The 14,498-nt window shown below is 40.6% G+C and overlaps 1 protein-coding gene across 2 annotated transcripts in view; it reads left to right on the top strand.

The window, feature by feature from the left end:
• The window catches only part of LOC118789013 (interleukin-1 receptor accessory protein-like 1), a 319,783-nt gene that overhangs the window by 283,444 nt on the left and 21,841 nt on the right, over window positions 1-14,498 (top strand). For both annotated transcript variants that reach the window (XM_036545289.1, XM_036545288.1), the window contains exon 7: window positions 1,169-1,301. In XM_036545289.1, the coding sequence (XP_036401182.1) occupies window positions 1,169-1,301 (133 nt within the window). The remainder of the gene's footprint in view (window positions 1-1,168; window positions 1,302-14,498) is intronic.

Raw genomic sequence — 14,498 nt, 5'->3', positions numbered from 1 at the left:
ATCTACAGTAGTAGTGTAGATATTAGCAGAGGACTCCCATTGACTCACACTGTAGAGGTCGTGGGAGAGCACAATCCCCACCATGCATGTCCTTTTAAGTTCGCATCTCTGGATTGTCCACTGTTTCTCGTAACCTTCATGTCATCTCTCTTCTGACAGTAAAAGTCAAAACGACACTGTTATGGATAGCTCTTCTCAACTAAGAAGGGGTAGGACTGCATCATGTATGAGAATAGAGCATAAAAACACATTAAAAATTGTCATGATGAATATATATATGATACAAGGACGCAGCTGAGGAGAAAGCTAAACATCTGCACCAGGATTATTATTTCTCTGAGCGAGTGTGAGTGTGTGCATGTCTTTGTGTGTCTGTATGCGTGTGCGTATCTGCACACGCATATGGATATTGCCATCTATCAAAGCATTGTTTTGTACACACTGGACACCCTTTTTCACATTGGTGGTCAGCTCCCTTTTTGGTTAAGCTCTAGATACTTACCTTAAAATCCAGCTACAGTAACATTGTGCCACTTCATCATAACTAATGGGTTATGCATAGTTACATAATGCTTATAGTTGTTCAATCCATTTATGGGTTTAAAACAACCATGATGTGTATGAGTGCAGGCACAGATTAATCTCTACATAAATTCACTGCAACAAAACGGGTACTAGGGCCAAATATTGTGAAGTGGGGCAACAGTTCCAGTGTTTTTTATCACCATAGTTACCTTTTCGGAGGGTCAAAATTGTGTCCCAAATAAGGAGTGTGAAGGACTTGAAATGGCAGGGGGTTATGACGCTGGACTATGCCATGTCCAGAGTCTGCAGGGGCCTGCGCAGGCAACTGCGCAGATGTCTGCCTGGACAGTCTTCCCTGTCAACTGGATATGAGGGGACTTTTGGGATAGAGAAGGGTCCTGCCCCACAGGAAAACAGAAGACCAGGAAAACTGAAGTGTGTACATGAGCAAGGGAATAAACAAGGCCTCTGAACAATGTGCCATGTGTTGGCTATGTGATGTCTTACCTTTCTTTTTCCCATTTCAAATGCTGTATTGCATCAGCTGGGACCGGAGCCAGTGGCCCTGTGCCTCTGTGAGACAGAAACACACAGAGCTGGGACGAATAGAAATGGCCTCTCACAGTTTTCTCTTTCTCCATAGGTAGTCCTGTTAACCTCACCTGCCGGGCGTTTTTCGGCTACAGTGGAGACGTCAGCCCGCTCATCTACTGGATGAAGGGGGAGAAGTTCATCGAGGATCTGGACGAGAGCCGGGTTCGAGAGAGCGACATCAAGTAAGAGATCACCTCTATGGATCGTTAAATCAGTTGCTGAATCAGATAACGTCATTCCTGTTTAGGACATACCACACCAAGATGGCCTTGAGTACAATACACACAGAAAGCCAAATAACAAATACAAAGAAACATTTCAAATGGGTTAAAGCACAAATGAAAAGAGTTTTTAAAAGAGGTTCAAAATCTCTAGGGTTAGCAGGACAACAGTTACACACTGGAGTAGCATAAACACCACCTTATATCCAGATTTTAGTCCAGCTGGCTTTAGACAATACATGGGTGGTACCAATAAATCCATAACTTTCTTAGCACAAACACTGAGCAGGTATGCAGCTTGCATCTCTCAAAGTGAGAGGCCCCTAGTTCATTTAAGGCATTCTATCTTGTGATTGCTACCTTGCAATCAGTGTGATGTTTAATGGGCAGCCAATCCAGCCTGTTCAAGCATGCGGGTGTGAGTCAGCAACATGCCAGCTGTGTTTTGATGCCATTGCATCCTATTAGGTTATCTGTCTGGTAAGTCACTAAACAGAGAGATAACATTTTTATTTACTTAATTTACTTTCTTTCTCAGGGTCATGTGTTGTATGTTCACATGCATACATATGTGTGTGCATATGTATATTTGAATATTGCGTGCATTGGTAATATTTACACAAAGTACTTCATACAAATAAAGCTGTTCTGAATTCCATTCCATTCTGAATTCAAGTCCAGTCCAGACAGGACTTTAAAAAGAGAGGAATCAGCATCTCTGAATGTTTCCTGCTCACAGATAGGTGCAGTATTTCCAAATCGATGAAAGTTTGTTGTGGTTATTGGTTTGGGATGTATGTACAGTATGTTCTGAGTCAAAAATAGCACCCAAATTCTTGACATGAGGAGTAAATTAAATTATTCTCCCTTCTTTCTTCCTTATTTCAGTTACCTCAACTTGTGAGAGATTGTTTCAGATCCAATTAACCATGTTCCTGTTTTATCAGTGTTTAGTTAATTTGTTGCTATCCCTGACTAGATTTTTCTTAGGGTCTCTATAAATATTATCATTTCAATTTTAGCCAGAAGTCCTACATAGATCTGCATCAACATTATCAACATAGAAGTAGAAACAAAATTTATCCATCCTGATGGTATTGCCAAGGTTGGGAGAGTTACTTTTAATATGTATTCCACTACAGATTACAGAATACCTAAAATGTAATTTGTAGCATATTCTGTTAGATTACTCAAGGTAAGTAATGTAATCTAAATACTTTGTATTACTTCCTGAACACTGTGTTTTTAAGTTTTAAAAGTATGTAAGTGAAAATTTGAATGTGGCATATACTGGTTGGGTGATTCTCACGAACTATGTCCAAGTGATGTCAAAATCGAAATAGCTAAACTTGAGTGATTTTTTTACTGCAATACATAAAATACAGTCTATATTTTATAACATTTCACTGGAAAAAAAGCTTTTTTGAAAGTTTTATGAGGACGTGCACCAGTATAATTCACCCGACTAAGGTTCTGAACAGTTATTTTTTAAAATGTTCACTTAGTATTATTGTGGCTAACATTTTGGCACCCCCATGTTAAGTCTTTGGGCATTTTATCGCAGTTTCTTCAGAATTGTAAATGTTAATTCAAAAACTGTACATTACACAACATGAGTTAGAAAAGGCACAAGAAACTCTAAATACATTGTGAATGAGAAAGGAGTAGCTTAAGAATTTAATGTATGCATAGTGTAAAATTGCTGGAGTAATTGCAGTTTTGAACATGTGAAATTTGACTTGTTTTGTCACTGTATCCACTCTTTAGCTAGTTAGGTTTAATACTATACCTACTAGCCTACTAGCTAGCTGAATAGCTAATCCAGTGCAGCCAAACTATGTAAGATAGCTAGCTAGTGAGCAATATTGTCTTAAATAATGAAAAAGAGAGCTTACTTCAAGATGCTTCTTCAGGTGCTTCTTCATTCTTTTGACGTGGATAGCAGTTTGGTTGCTGGAAAACACAGCATGCATTGTATTGTTATGTTGCGACCTTTGCCAAATTTGAAAGTAAAACGGTCCCGGTATTTACATGACATAAACGTGTTGCACTGGTTGCTTTCTGTCTCACTCTGTATTCTACTGTCTTGTGAGTCAGGCAGGCTGCGCGCTTTTTTCTTCTTTTTTTCTTGAGGGGCATATGGGTACGTACGGAAGCCGAGAACAGCCGTGCTTGCAATTATTTTTTTTATTGCTGTTATCTCGAAATTATGAGTTAATTATTTTGTCATCTTGGGATAACAAAGCTTGTTTAAGATAACGAGATAATTTATCATGAGAAAACGACTTTTGTTTTCTCAAGATCACTGGATAATTATGGAGAACTCAAAAATGAGTGTCTGGTTCATTTGATCAGCATTTCCCAAACCTCTCCTGGAGGACCCCTTGTGAATGATCAGTTATTAAGCAGCTTCAGGAGTTCATAACGAGTTGATCATTTGAATCAGTTGTGTTGGAGCAGGGAGAGATCTAAAAAATGCAGGACAAGTGGTCCTCCAGGCGAGGTTTGAGAAACGCTGCATTTGATCACACCTGATTTCAACCTTCAAGATCTCTGCCATGACTGTCGGGGAGGATCTGTTTATTGTTTATTGTTTATAGGATCCCCATTAGCTGAGCCGTACAGCCCCGCTATTCTTCCTGGGGTCCGAAAAGTAAAGCATTAAAACACCATCATTGTGAAACCTACTAATAGTCTATTGCTAATAGCCGACAGGTAAAAAGAAAAATACTACAAATGCACCCACTGACAATGATTGATCTAGTAGCAATGATTAGGTGTACATCTGACCTAGGTAATTCTTTGCTTGTTTTTTAAAAGTAGATTTAATATTTATTCTTGTTTAAAAAGATGGCAGCTCGTTCCAAAGTGAATTGGTGTTGGCTTTTGGTACTACAAAACGTCCTTCCACCACATATTGTGTGCTATAGGTGTGGGAGTTGAAACTTGGAAAAAGATTATATAGATTTGATGGGGTCTTTTTACAGTTCGATGCATTGATCAATAATGGGTACTCCTGACATTTGCATCTTAAATCAGTTGCTACAGTTGTCAAGATGCCATCTATGCATGCTGGCATGGCACTCCTGATCTCTGATAAACATTATAAGTAATAAGAAGAAACAATCTTTTGTTTTCTCGTGATAACAAGATAAATTAACCTATTATCACAAGAAAACAAGCTTTGTTATCTCAAGATCACGGGTTAATTATTTCGTTATCACGAGAAAACGAGCTTTGTTATCTCGAGATCACAAAATGATTAACTCATGATCTCAAGATGACGGCATAAAAAAAATAATTGGAAGCACAGCCGTTCTCGGCTTCCATATATGGGAGTTACACCCCGGAGTTGCCTATCATTGGATAGATTTTCCAACTGAATAAACATTCAATGAAAAAAAAAATGAAATTAAATGAAATGAAAAAATCTAATGTAATCCCTTCAGTAATCTAAATATTTTTAAAATGTAACTGTAATTTGATTACCATCAATTTCAATGGTAATTGTAATGGAATACAGTTACTCATATTTTGTATTTTAAATACGTAACACCGTTACATGTATTCCGTTACTCCCCAACCTTGGGTATTGCCAAGTGGTTACATGCACACATAGAACTGCACTGGTCCCAGAATGGAACCTTGTGGGACACCGGTTCAAAGGGCTCTATTGTTGACTGTAAGTTCTCTAAGGAGATGAAATGGTAGTCCACTTAAGCAGCCACTGCAAGTGCTTAGGAAACAGCTACAGAGTCACATCTGGGATTGGAACCAATGAATCTGCACCGTATGATCCACGCCTTTACTGTATATTCTTGGCGACACTCACCATCCAGGAGGCAGATAAAACTGTCGGATTATTAAGTCCTCATGTTTCTTAAAACTCTGTACCATTCATTACCAGGGACAGGGCGCAATTTTATGTGTGAATAGTCCAAATTAAAGCACAGTCAAGGATAACCGTATAAATCACAGAAAAAAGACAGTATTCCACAAACGCATGAAGACTGCATGGAAAAACCATGCTGAGCTGTATATGCTTGTGTGTGAGCACATGTTCTACACAAGGTTTAGAAGGCCTCAGTCAGCATTTTCAGTTTTTATGTAAGGACACCAGAGATGTTGTGACATTCATTTAATCTCAGACACTTTAAATACTTCACAGCCTTTTAGCAACTGTGCAAAATGCAGTGTTGCCTCTATGTTCAAGGGACCCCTCTAACATTACCAGTAGGGGTAATTCTTTAATAATTTAGAAATATACCATGCAATTTTATCAATAATGCATTTTATCATGCATTCTTTATTATTGCACGTTGCATCCCTGAACATATGGCAGGGTTCCCTAGAAAGATATACTAAGATATGCTGTGGCTATGCTGTGGCTTTAATTATTGCACATTTCCTCAGTGGGGAGATAAAGGAGAATCCCTAGTTGCAAAAAAAAGTTAATCAGAGAATGGATACAGAGAGTGAAAAGTCAACAGTCCAGGTAGACTCAACAGAGTGACCACTGAGCTTCTAGGCAGAACATCCAGGATACATGAAGTTACAGTATACTTTTTAGGTGTATGGTGCATGCAAGGCCATGAGATTACAGTACAATCAGCAGGCCTACAGTGCACTTGAGGACAGATTACAGTATGATGTTAACCTCCTGTGCACCTCCTGTGACACCATGAGATTGCATCGCACTCTGTTGGCCTAAAGTAGAAATGGCATTACCATACACACCATAAGTCTAAAGTCCATGTGAAGGCATGAGATTACATGATCAATAAAAGGAGCTGAAATGAATAAGCAAAGGAGCTATAAATGAGCAAAGGAGCTATGCGATGACAATATGCCCCATAGGCCGGCAATAACACAAGGGATAGCCATGAGCGTGATGTGGTCAGACTGCTGTGGCTGTCTCTGCTTAAGGATTACTTAGTGCTTGCGTTCTCTGACAGGGCGCAGTGCAGAGCCTGCTCCTCCATCAATGTGTCTCATGTGCCTCTCTCACCTCCATCTCTGTCAAAGAAGATCCTTTATCTAAAAGCCGATCCAGGGACATGCCGCTCAGCAATGATGCAACGACGAGACATGGGTGGGAAATCACGGCCATTAAAACTCACTATTACCATGTTGTTATCACAGCCAGCTCTTCCCAAGCAGGAACCAAGTGGTGTTTTCTGTCTCCTCCTTACACTACGCTACCCATGTTTAATAACCAGCGTCAACGTGTCTTTACATATTTTAAGTGTAAAAACAAAGAGTAATGGCTTCCTGAATTACGGCACATGACCAAGCACAGGTTTGACCCGTGGTAATGCGGAGGTTCCTCCTGCTCCCATTAATCATTTCATTTGCATCTGACATGGGCCTCGACTAATGATGCATGCACTCAGTCCAGGTTCTCTGGCAACTCCCCGCCACAGTCCTGACCCACCTCCACCCCCCTCCCACACACGCACACCCCCCTGCACCACTCCCTGCACTCAGCAAATTGGAGTTAATACGCAAGTTAACACCAACATTGGAGCAGCCGACCGGAGAGGGCAGGGAATGAGCCATTCTATTCTGGGACATTTGAAACGTCTTTTTTAGCCTTGAGTGGCTCAGGGCAGCAGAACATTCAGATCACTGCACTGCCAACGGAGAGGGAAACAGAGGGATTAGACCAATTAGATCTGAGAGGAGAGTGTGAGTGGAGAATGAAAAGGCTGGCTTGAGAAGTGTGGGGGCTGACAGGTGGGGAAAGCTGAGTTTCTGATACAAAGAGAGGTGTTTATATGTATGTTTATATATATATTTATGCACACATGATTGTTTGTGTATGTGTGTGTGTGTGTGTGTGGAAGTACCTTGCACTCTCTTCCTGCCCAAAATGCTTAACCAGCCCTGCCACCTTTTTAACAGTTGGCCCACACAGCATCCCCCTGTAACAACTTCATCTGACCCCCCTGGGTGGTACAGAAAGGCACTCCTCTCTGCGGGGTTAATTACACACGCACCACCAGCGTGGGCCAGGGTGCATGGCACTAAATGTCTCTGACCAAGGATCTATTAGAAGCGCTTAATTGTATCGATTCACAGGAAGTCATTGCTGGAGAAAGCCTGGGCCATAAATTTCCATTTCTTTGGAGAGGACAGGGCCTTGTACATTGTTTAGAGGTGAAAATGAACATTGTTATGAGAAGTGAATACATTAGCAAACAAATATAATCATTTGGAAGTAAATTAAAGGATAACATACCGATTCAGCACAGAGAGTGTGTGTAATTGTGGGTGTGTGTGTAATTGTGTTTGCTTGCAAGCATGTGTGTTACCAACTAGTTATAAATTCTACTGCAGACACTCACTTTCAGTTACACAGCCCGTGATCTATTGGGTTTACTTAAAAATAAGCTGATATAGTCTGAATCATGAAAGAGCATTGGGGTTCACTTCATTCCAACAAAGACACTACTATCAGAGTCTTATCAGAGCCTTCATGAATAAAAAAAGCAGTCGAACTGACTCTGACTGGTATGTAAGAAACAGGAATGTTCAAATCTGTTTGTGAGTTTAAACCATTGTGGCAAAATTTCTTTGACACCATGCAATTCCTCATTTTGACCATACAGTATGGTCACATTTGTAGTGTTAGAGTAACCTTCCCCAAAAGTGATACTTGTTTTTAGTTACATGTATATTTTAAACTGGTAAATGTTATGTCTGTGAAATAATTACCAATATCAATAATAGATGTGACAGATAGATAATAGTTACTGTAGATCTAATTAGGGGCCAAGTGCCGAAATGTGTATTGTAATTGTCAGAATTTTTCACTATTATACTTTCTCCTCTGGGAGTCTATGGTAGCCCATAGAACCCTTTGGTGGATTTTTATGAAATTTGGCACATTGATAGCAGTGGTGGGCTGTCAGGGCCAGCAGGGCCTTCTCTGCTGGCCTTATAAATATAAAATCAAGCATGTGTAAAATGTCTTTCTTGAGTATTTAGTTATCAGTTTCATTAGTGTAATGTCCACAGAATTGCTTATGGTTAGTTTTTTTGAGGTTGAACTGGAATATCCTACATCAAAATCGTCACTTAAACACCCCACAGTGATTTCAGCTCGCTGGGGCCAGCACTACAGATACTGCTAGCCTTTTGTTGAAAGACCACAAATCTGATTTATGACAAGCATTAGTGACAGAATCATCAGCCAATCAAATTTTGATGTTCAATGACAGGACGCCCTCTGGGCCCAGCAACGTGCCCAGTGCTACCCCCAATTTTCAACATGAATTTCCAATGTATGAACCAATCATATTTGGATTTGTAGCCAATGGGCGTATTCTTTCAGATTTTCCCATGGTTCCAGGGTATTCTAGAAGACCTGCTCATTCGCTCAGACAAGAGACCTAGCTCAGTGCTAACTAGCGATTGATAGCCGACGTCGAAAATGGCAACAGCTGGAGATGATATTGTCACAGATTTTTTATCAGTACCCTTTTCAAGACGACTGTTCAATGAAAAGATGGACATTGTTTAAAAAGGCCGCGCCCAACCTGCAAAAGCACGCTATGTTCATCATTTTCAGGCTAGCAACTGAGAACTTGGCTTACAGGCTGAGTTTGACACAAGAGGCTCTACTGCTGGGAGTGCTTGTTGTTTGGGACCAGCAAGGGTGCGTGTTTAACTGCTGCACAAAAACACCAGCAAGGGTGCGTGTTTAACTGCTGCACAAAAACACCAAAACACAGCAGGTCAGCCTAACCCTTTCAACATGAATTTCCAATGTATGAACCAATCATATTTGGATTTGTAGCCAATGGGCGTATTCTTTCAGATTTTCCCATGGTTCCAGGGTATTCTAGAAGACCTGCTCATTCGCTCAGACAAGAGACCTAGCTCAGTGCTAACTAGCGATTGATAGCCGACGTCGAAAATGGCAACAGCTGGAGATGATATTGTCACAGATTTTTTATCAGTACCCTTTTCAAGACGACTGTTCAATGAAAAGATGGACATTGTTTAAAAAGGCCGCGCCCAACCTGCAAAAGCACGCTATGTTCATCATTTTCAGGCTAGCAACTGAGAACTTGGCTTACAGGCTGAGTTTGACACAAGAGGCTCTACTGCTGGGAGTGCTTGTTGTTTGGGACCAGCAAGGGTGCGTGTTTAACTGCTGCACAAAAACACCAAAACACAGCAGGTCAGCCTAACCCTTTCGCACGTAACTTATTTTATGCTATATAGCGTGTGTTAGTCTACATTACATGGTTCGTTATGTTTTCTTTAGCGTTATTAAGCTTCTTGTAGTTTTCACCGCCCCATTTGCTATAGTTTTTAATGTTAAATCACTGTTTCCTCAAAGTTAAAATTAGCTAGAATTTCTTCCAATCTCGTGTTCTAATCGCAAATTATATTTTGCCTAAAGAGCAAAAATGGGCAGGGATGCCCGTATTTTTCGTTAGTGTTTTTTTTTTTTTTTTGCTTTTTTGGGAGGTACAGAAGGCCCAGTTCTGATAAGCACGGTTCACCACTGATTGATAGAGGACAGTCCAAAGTATCTAGGCATCAAATTTGGGGTCAATCCATCCATCTCTGTAGCGCCACCAACAGGCCAAACTTCAAGGTACATTTTTGCTTATAACTTTTGAACCGTTTGTCCTAGGGTTGTGATCTTTTTTCCCCTGAATCCTTGGGTCATGGTGATTCGAATGCACCCATTGGTGTTAAAATCTGCCATATTGGATTTTCCACCATTTTAAATTTTTCAAAAAACCTACTTTTGCGAACTAGTCCTAGACCATTGATCCTATCACCACCAAGTATGGTACGTATTATCTACAGAGGGTTCTGACCAAAAGTTATTCCATGAATTTTGCTAGGGCAAATGATACGTACGCTGTCATCCAATGAAATTCCATAGTGAAGACACCAAAAGTGAGTCATATCTCAGCAATGCTTTGTTGGAGTGATGTCAAACTTGGTACACTTTGTTAATATTAGCATACTGGATATGCACCAAGTTTCATGAAACTTGGCCACTTGGGGGCGCTATACTAATAAAATTCATTTAAATCCCCATTACTCTGGCAGAAAAGCAGATATTTCAACTAAATTTCTTGTGCTTCATCAAAATTAAGGATCCTAACTGGGAGCTTATGAAACCTCCACATCAGCTATTTTGTGTTTCATCCATCTTTGATTTTGTCAAAAACACATTTAACCACCTCCTCACAATGGTTTTTGTGTATTACCTCTTTGGACCATTGTCTTTAAGACTTCTTAAAGGATACTTGCCAGGTTGAACAATATAGCTGTAGTGTACCCACAAATTCGCCCGTGAAGGCACCATAAAGGAAGAGTGACCATATCTCTGCAATGCTTTTGTTCATTGGCATAAAAGTCGGGACACATGCTTACCATGAGGCCTGGGTGGCACACACCAAGTTTAGTGAAATTTGGCCTCTATGGGGTGCTAGATTTTAATGACATTTGGTTCCAATGGACATCACAAGGCACAGACCACACAAAGAAAAGCAGATATTGCAACCAATTTTTGTAGAACATTACATTATTACATGTCAGGTCCTAATTATGAAATGAATACATAGTTCAATGTCCAAATAGCATGGCTGCTAAGATACAATCAGTTTGTAGCACTTAAAATAGGCACATCTGCTGCACCTTTTGACCTACTACCACAAATAATACACTAAATAGTGCTGAAGAAACACTTGGACTTTCCTGTCTTACATTCGAGGACTAGACTTTTCATGTCATTATACATGAAGAACAGCAGATGGGGCCATTTATCTGAGTTTGTTCAGTGGTATTAGAAATCCTAGTAGACTGGTTTATTTTTGTTTTTATTTAAATAATGTATTCATTTGAAAATGTGATTACATTTTATTTTTATTTAAATGTGGCAATTTCATCTAAAAGATGTAGGAAATATATCAGCGTACCTTGTTTTACTCAGTGTGTTTTATTAAATTGATTTCAGATTCAGATTTCCTTTATTGTCATTTTATCATGCACTTCCGTACAATCAAGAATGAAATGCCGTTTCTCCTATACCAACAGTGTACATAAATTAGAAAGAGGATTAAAACAACATATATCTATATACACTCAGTTTTGTAAACATTTGGAGAGGAATAGCAGCATGACTTTATAGCAGCATGTCTTTATGGTATATTTACAGCATGTACTGTCAATAAATTATCTTTTTTTCTGTACAAAAAGTGCCAGGTGCAGCATGAAAAGGATTGCACTAAGTGGAAAGAAGTATCTGTCTGGGTTAATGTTGGGGTTAATGGTTCAAGGAGTGTTCATGATCCTCACAGCCTGGGGTATAAAGCTGTGTAGAAGCCTGGTGGTATCAAATGAAATGATTTCTTTAAATAAATAATATTTGATCTTTGAAAATTCTTCTACCAAAAAAAGGTGTTGAAAAATGGGGGGTCCTTTTCTAAGCAGGGACATTTTATTATATTCAGCTAATATGGTATGCTCTCTGCCTTTTTCCCACAACAGCCTCCAACAGCGTTGGCACTTCTTATTGTGATGTCCCATGAAGGCACACTGCATTTTATGGCACTACTTATGTTTAAGCTTGACATACAGTGTATGTGGTGGGGGGCAGTGCGGTGGTGCAAATGGGTAGCACTACTTCCTAACAATATGGAGGTATCAAGTTTGGGGTGTGTCTGCATTCAGTTTGTACCTTGTCCCTGTGTTCATGTGGCTTTCCTCTGGATATTCTGGTTTTCTACCACAGTCCAAACACATTCAGGTAATGTCAATTGGACATGCTATATTGCCCACAGGTGTGAGTGTAAGAGTGGTTGTCAATGTGTCTGTTGACCCTGTGATGGACTGGTGTCTTGTTCAGGGGTTGTTCTGATTAGTTGTCTACCTGGTGGCCCTGTGGTGCTTGGCCCCTTCTTTGCTGCTTGCAGCTATATTTGTTATTGCATTTATTACAATTGACTCTTTAAGCCAGTAACTGGCTAATTAGCGCCACCTGCCTAAACCAGTATAGATGTGTGGCTGGAGGGGTCAGTTTTTTTACAGTTTTCTCTGGCTATACTAAACCTGGCCTGGTTTATTAGGCTTTTATTTGATTTTTTGGTATGGTCCTCCTTCAGCTTGTTTTATGTGCAACACATTGGCTATCACCGTAACAGTAGGACAGCCATTAAGAGGAATCATTTGCATACGTTCCCAGGAGAGGAATGAATAAGAGGAAGCAGAGGACATTTGATACTGCATTCCATCTTTGAGCTTTCTGTTTACCTCCTGAGGGTTAAAGAGAGCAAGTACAGGCAGGACACAGATCAGAGGCTACCTGGGGGCTGGAGCTTAACCCTGAGTGTAACCCTCAAACTATTCCATGTGGGAGCACTCGGCTGCCAGCAGAGAGGTTCCTCGCTGCTGAAGTGAACAAGGGTGAAGAGACCGAAGTCAGAAGCCTTTGTCTCCAAAGCAAACAAAGAGTTCTTGTAATTAATACAAGAAAGAGTGGAAATGTACTCTCAGAATTGAACCGGTTTCTGTCTTTGGGATTTGGAAGCCTCTGGGTCAGGTACCCTCACCTTGTTGCTGCTGTGTGTGTTGGAATGGTGGTTGAAAAGCTGTTTTTTGTTTTGTTTTTGCTGTTGCTGTTTTTGTTTGCTTTGTTTTAATTTGCCAGGAATTTATTATGGCAAACGTGTGATTCCTGCTGCTCGGCACTCTTGACTCTTGAGTTCTGATGCATCTTAAATGTCCAGAGGGTAAATGTCAGCAGGCAAGTCGAATGCCATCATTCAGGGACACCGAGCTCTGTTTGATGTAAAAGGAAACATCAAAGGAGAGGCCAGTCCCTGGAGAGCTGTCAGTCATAATTACTTCCATCATCGAAAACCATTTGGATCTCGCATTTCAACTGCACAGTGCATAGATATGTTCGACCACTGTCTGCTTTTATAGATATCAGGGGGTATTTGCACTGAACTTTATCACAACGCTAAAGTTCAGGAACACGTAGCTCCAGTGTCAGTTTTCAGTTCTTGATTTGCATGCAGTTAGTGTGAGACACAACATAGTGTTGAGATCTTACAGCCTACCATGTCTGGTCTCTAGCTGGTGGCCAATGTATAAGAGAGCAACCAATTATCTATCATGTAAATATGGCATGCAATCCTGATTAGTCACTTATTTTACATTGTCAACATGATTAGCCATTTATAACAACTGCAAGAAGAGGAGGATAAACAAGTTGAGCTCAGTCATATTGATGTATGTTCTGAGGATAATGGCTGGTGTTTCCACTATAGAGGAAGCAGGGAACCAGGAGGAATCCTTTTTCACAAGACATCTCTGCTCTTCATGAATCTGGCTTCCCTTGGGTCCCCTTCTCTTTGGTGTTGGCAAATTTTGTCCTGTCATGTTACACTTTAGACCAGTGCATTTCACTGAGCACGTTTTAGGTGGCTTAGGTATTCTCACTCCATAACCAAAAATAAATTGAAAAACGACTCTGACAGTGCGGAGCCACAATGCATCCCAGGTAGATCAATGTTCACCTTTTTTTACAGATGGTGTAAAAACTGTGACAAGGAGTCAAACAAATAGGCAGGCCCGCTCTTTAAAAAGTCATGTCGGTGTGTATCACATGTATCCTTCCTGCCCCCTCTCTCATCTCTCCTTGCTTGTCTGAGCAGACAGACAGAGAGGAATGGTGCCGTGATAACTCAAGAGAGATTGGCAAAATCACGCTCTGGAGGTCTTTCCTGGGGGAGCTTCCTCTCATATCCTGCCTGCAGGAGCAGGAAGTCCCCTGAAGCGCAGGAAAAGAATGGAGTGGCAGGCAATAACAGGCACGAGTTAACTGTGACAGAGTTGAAGATTACATTACATTACATTACATTACATTATTGTCATTTAACAGACCTTATTACTCAGAGCGACTTACATTGGTTGCAGTTTTATCCATTTATGCAGCTGGAGTTCAAGCAGGTGCCCTGTGAGTTCTGGATGCTTTAGAGCTTGAAGCCATCGGGTGTCACCTGAGGATGTCCAGTGTGCTTGAACCATAGACCTGCATATAGGAAGTGAACCAACGCAGTCAGGAAAGGAACGTTGCTACCCATCACCTGGCGTGGGCTCAAATCCCACCTCTGCAGGCTG

The sequence above is a fragment of the Megalops cyprinoides genome, chromosome 14 (genome assembly GCF_013368585.1).
Source record: "Megalops cyprinoides isolate fMegCyp1 chromosome 14, fMegCyp1.pri, whole genome shotgun sequence".
Classification (NCBI taxonomy): Eukaryota; Metazoa; Chordata; class Actinopteri; order Elopiformes; family Megalopidae; genus Megalops; species Megalops cyprinoides.
The sequence above is the reverse complement of the archived record's forward strand: the minus strand, read 5'-3'. Positions and strand labels throughout refer to the sequence as shown.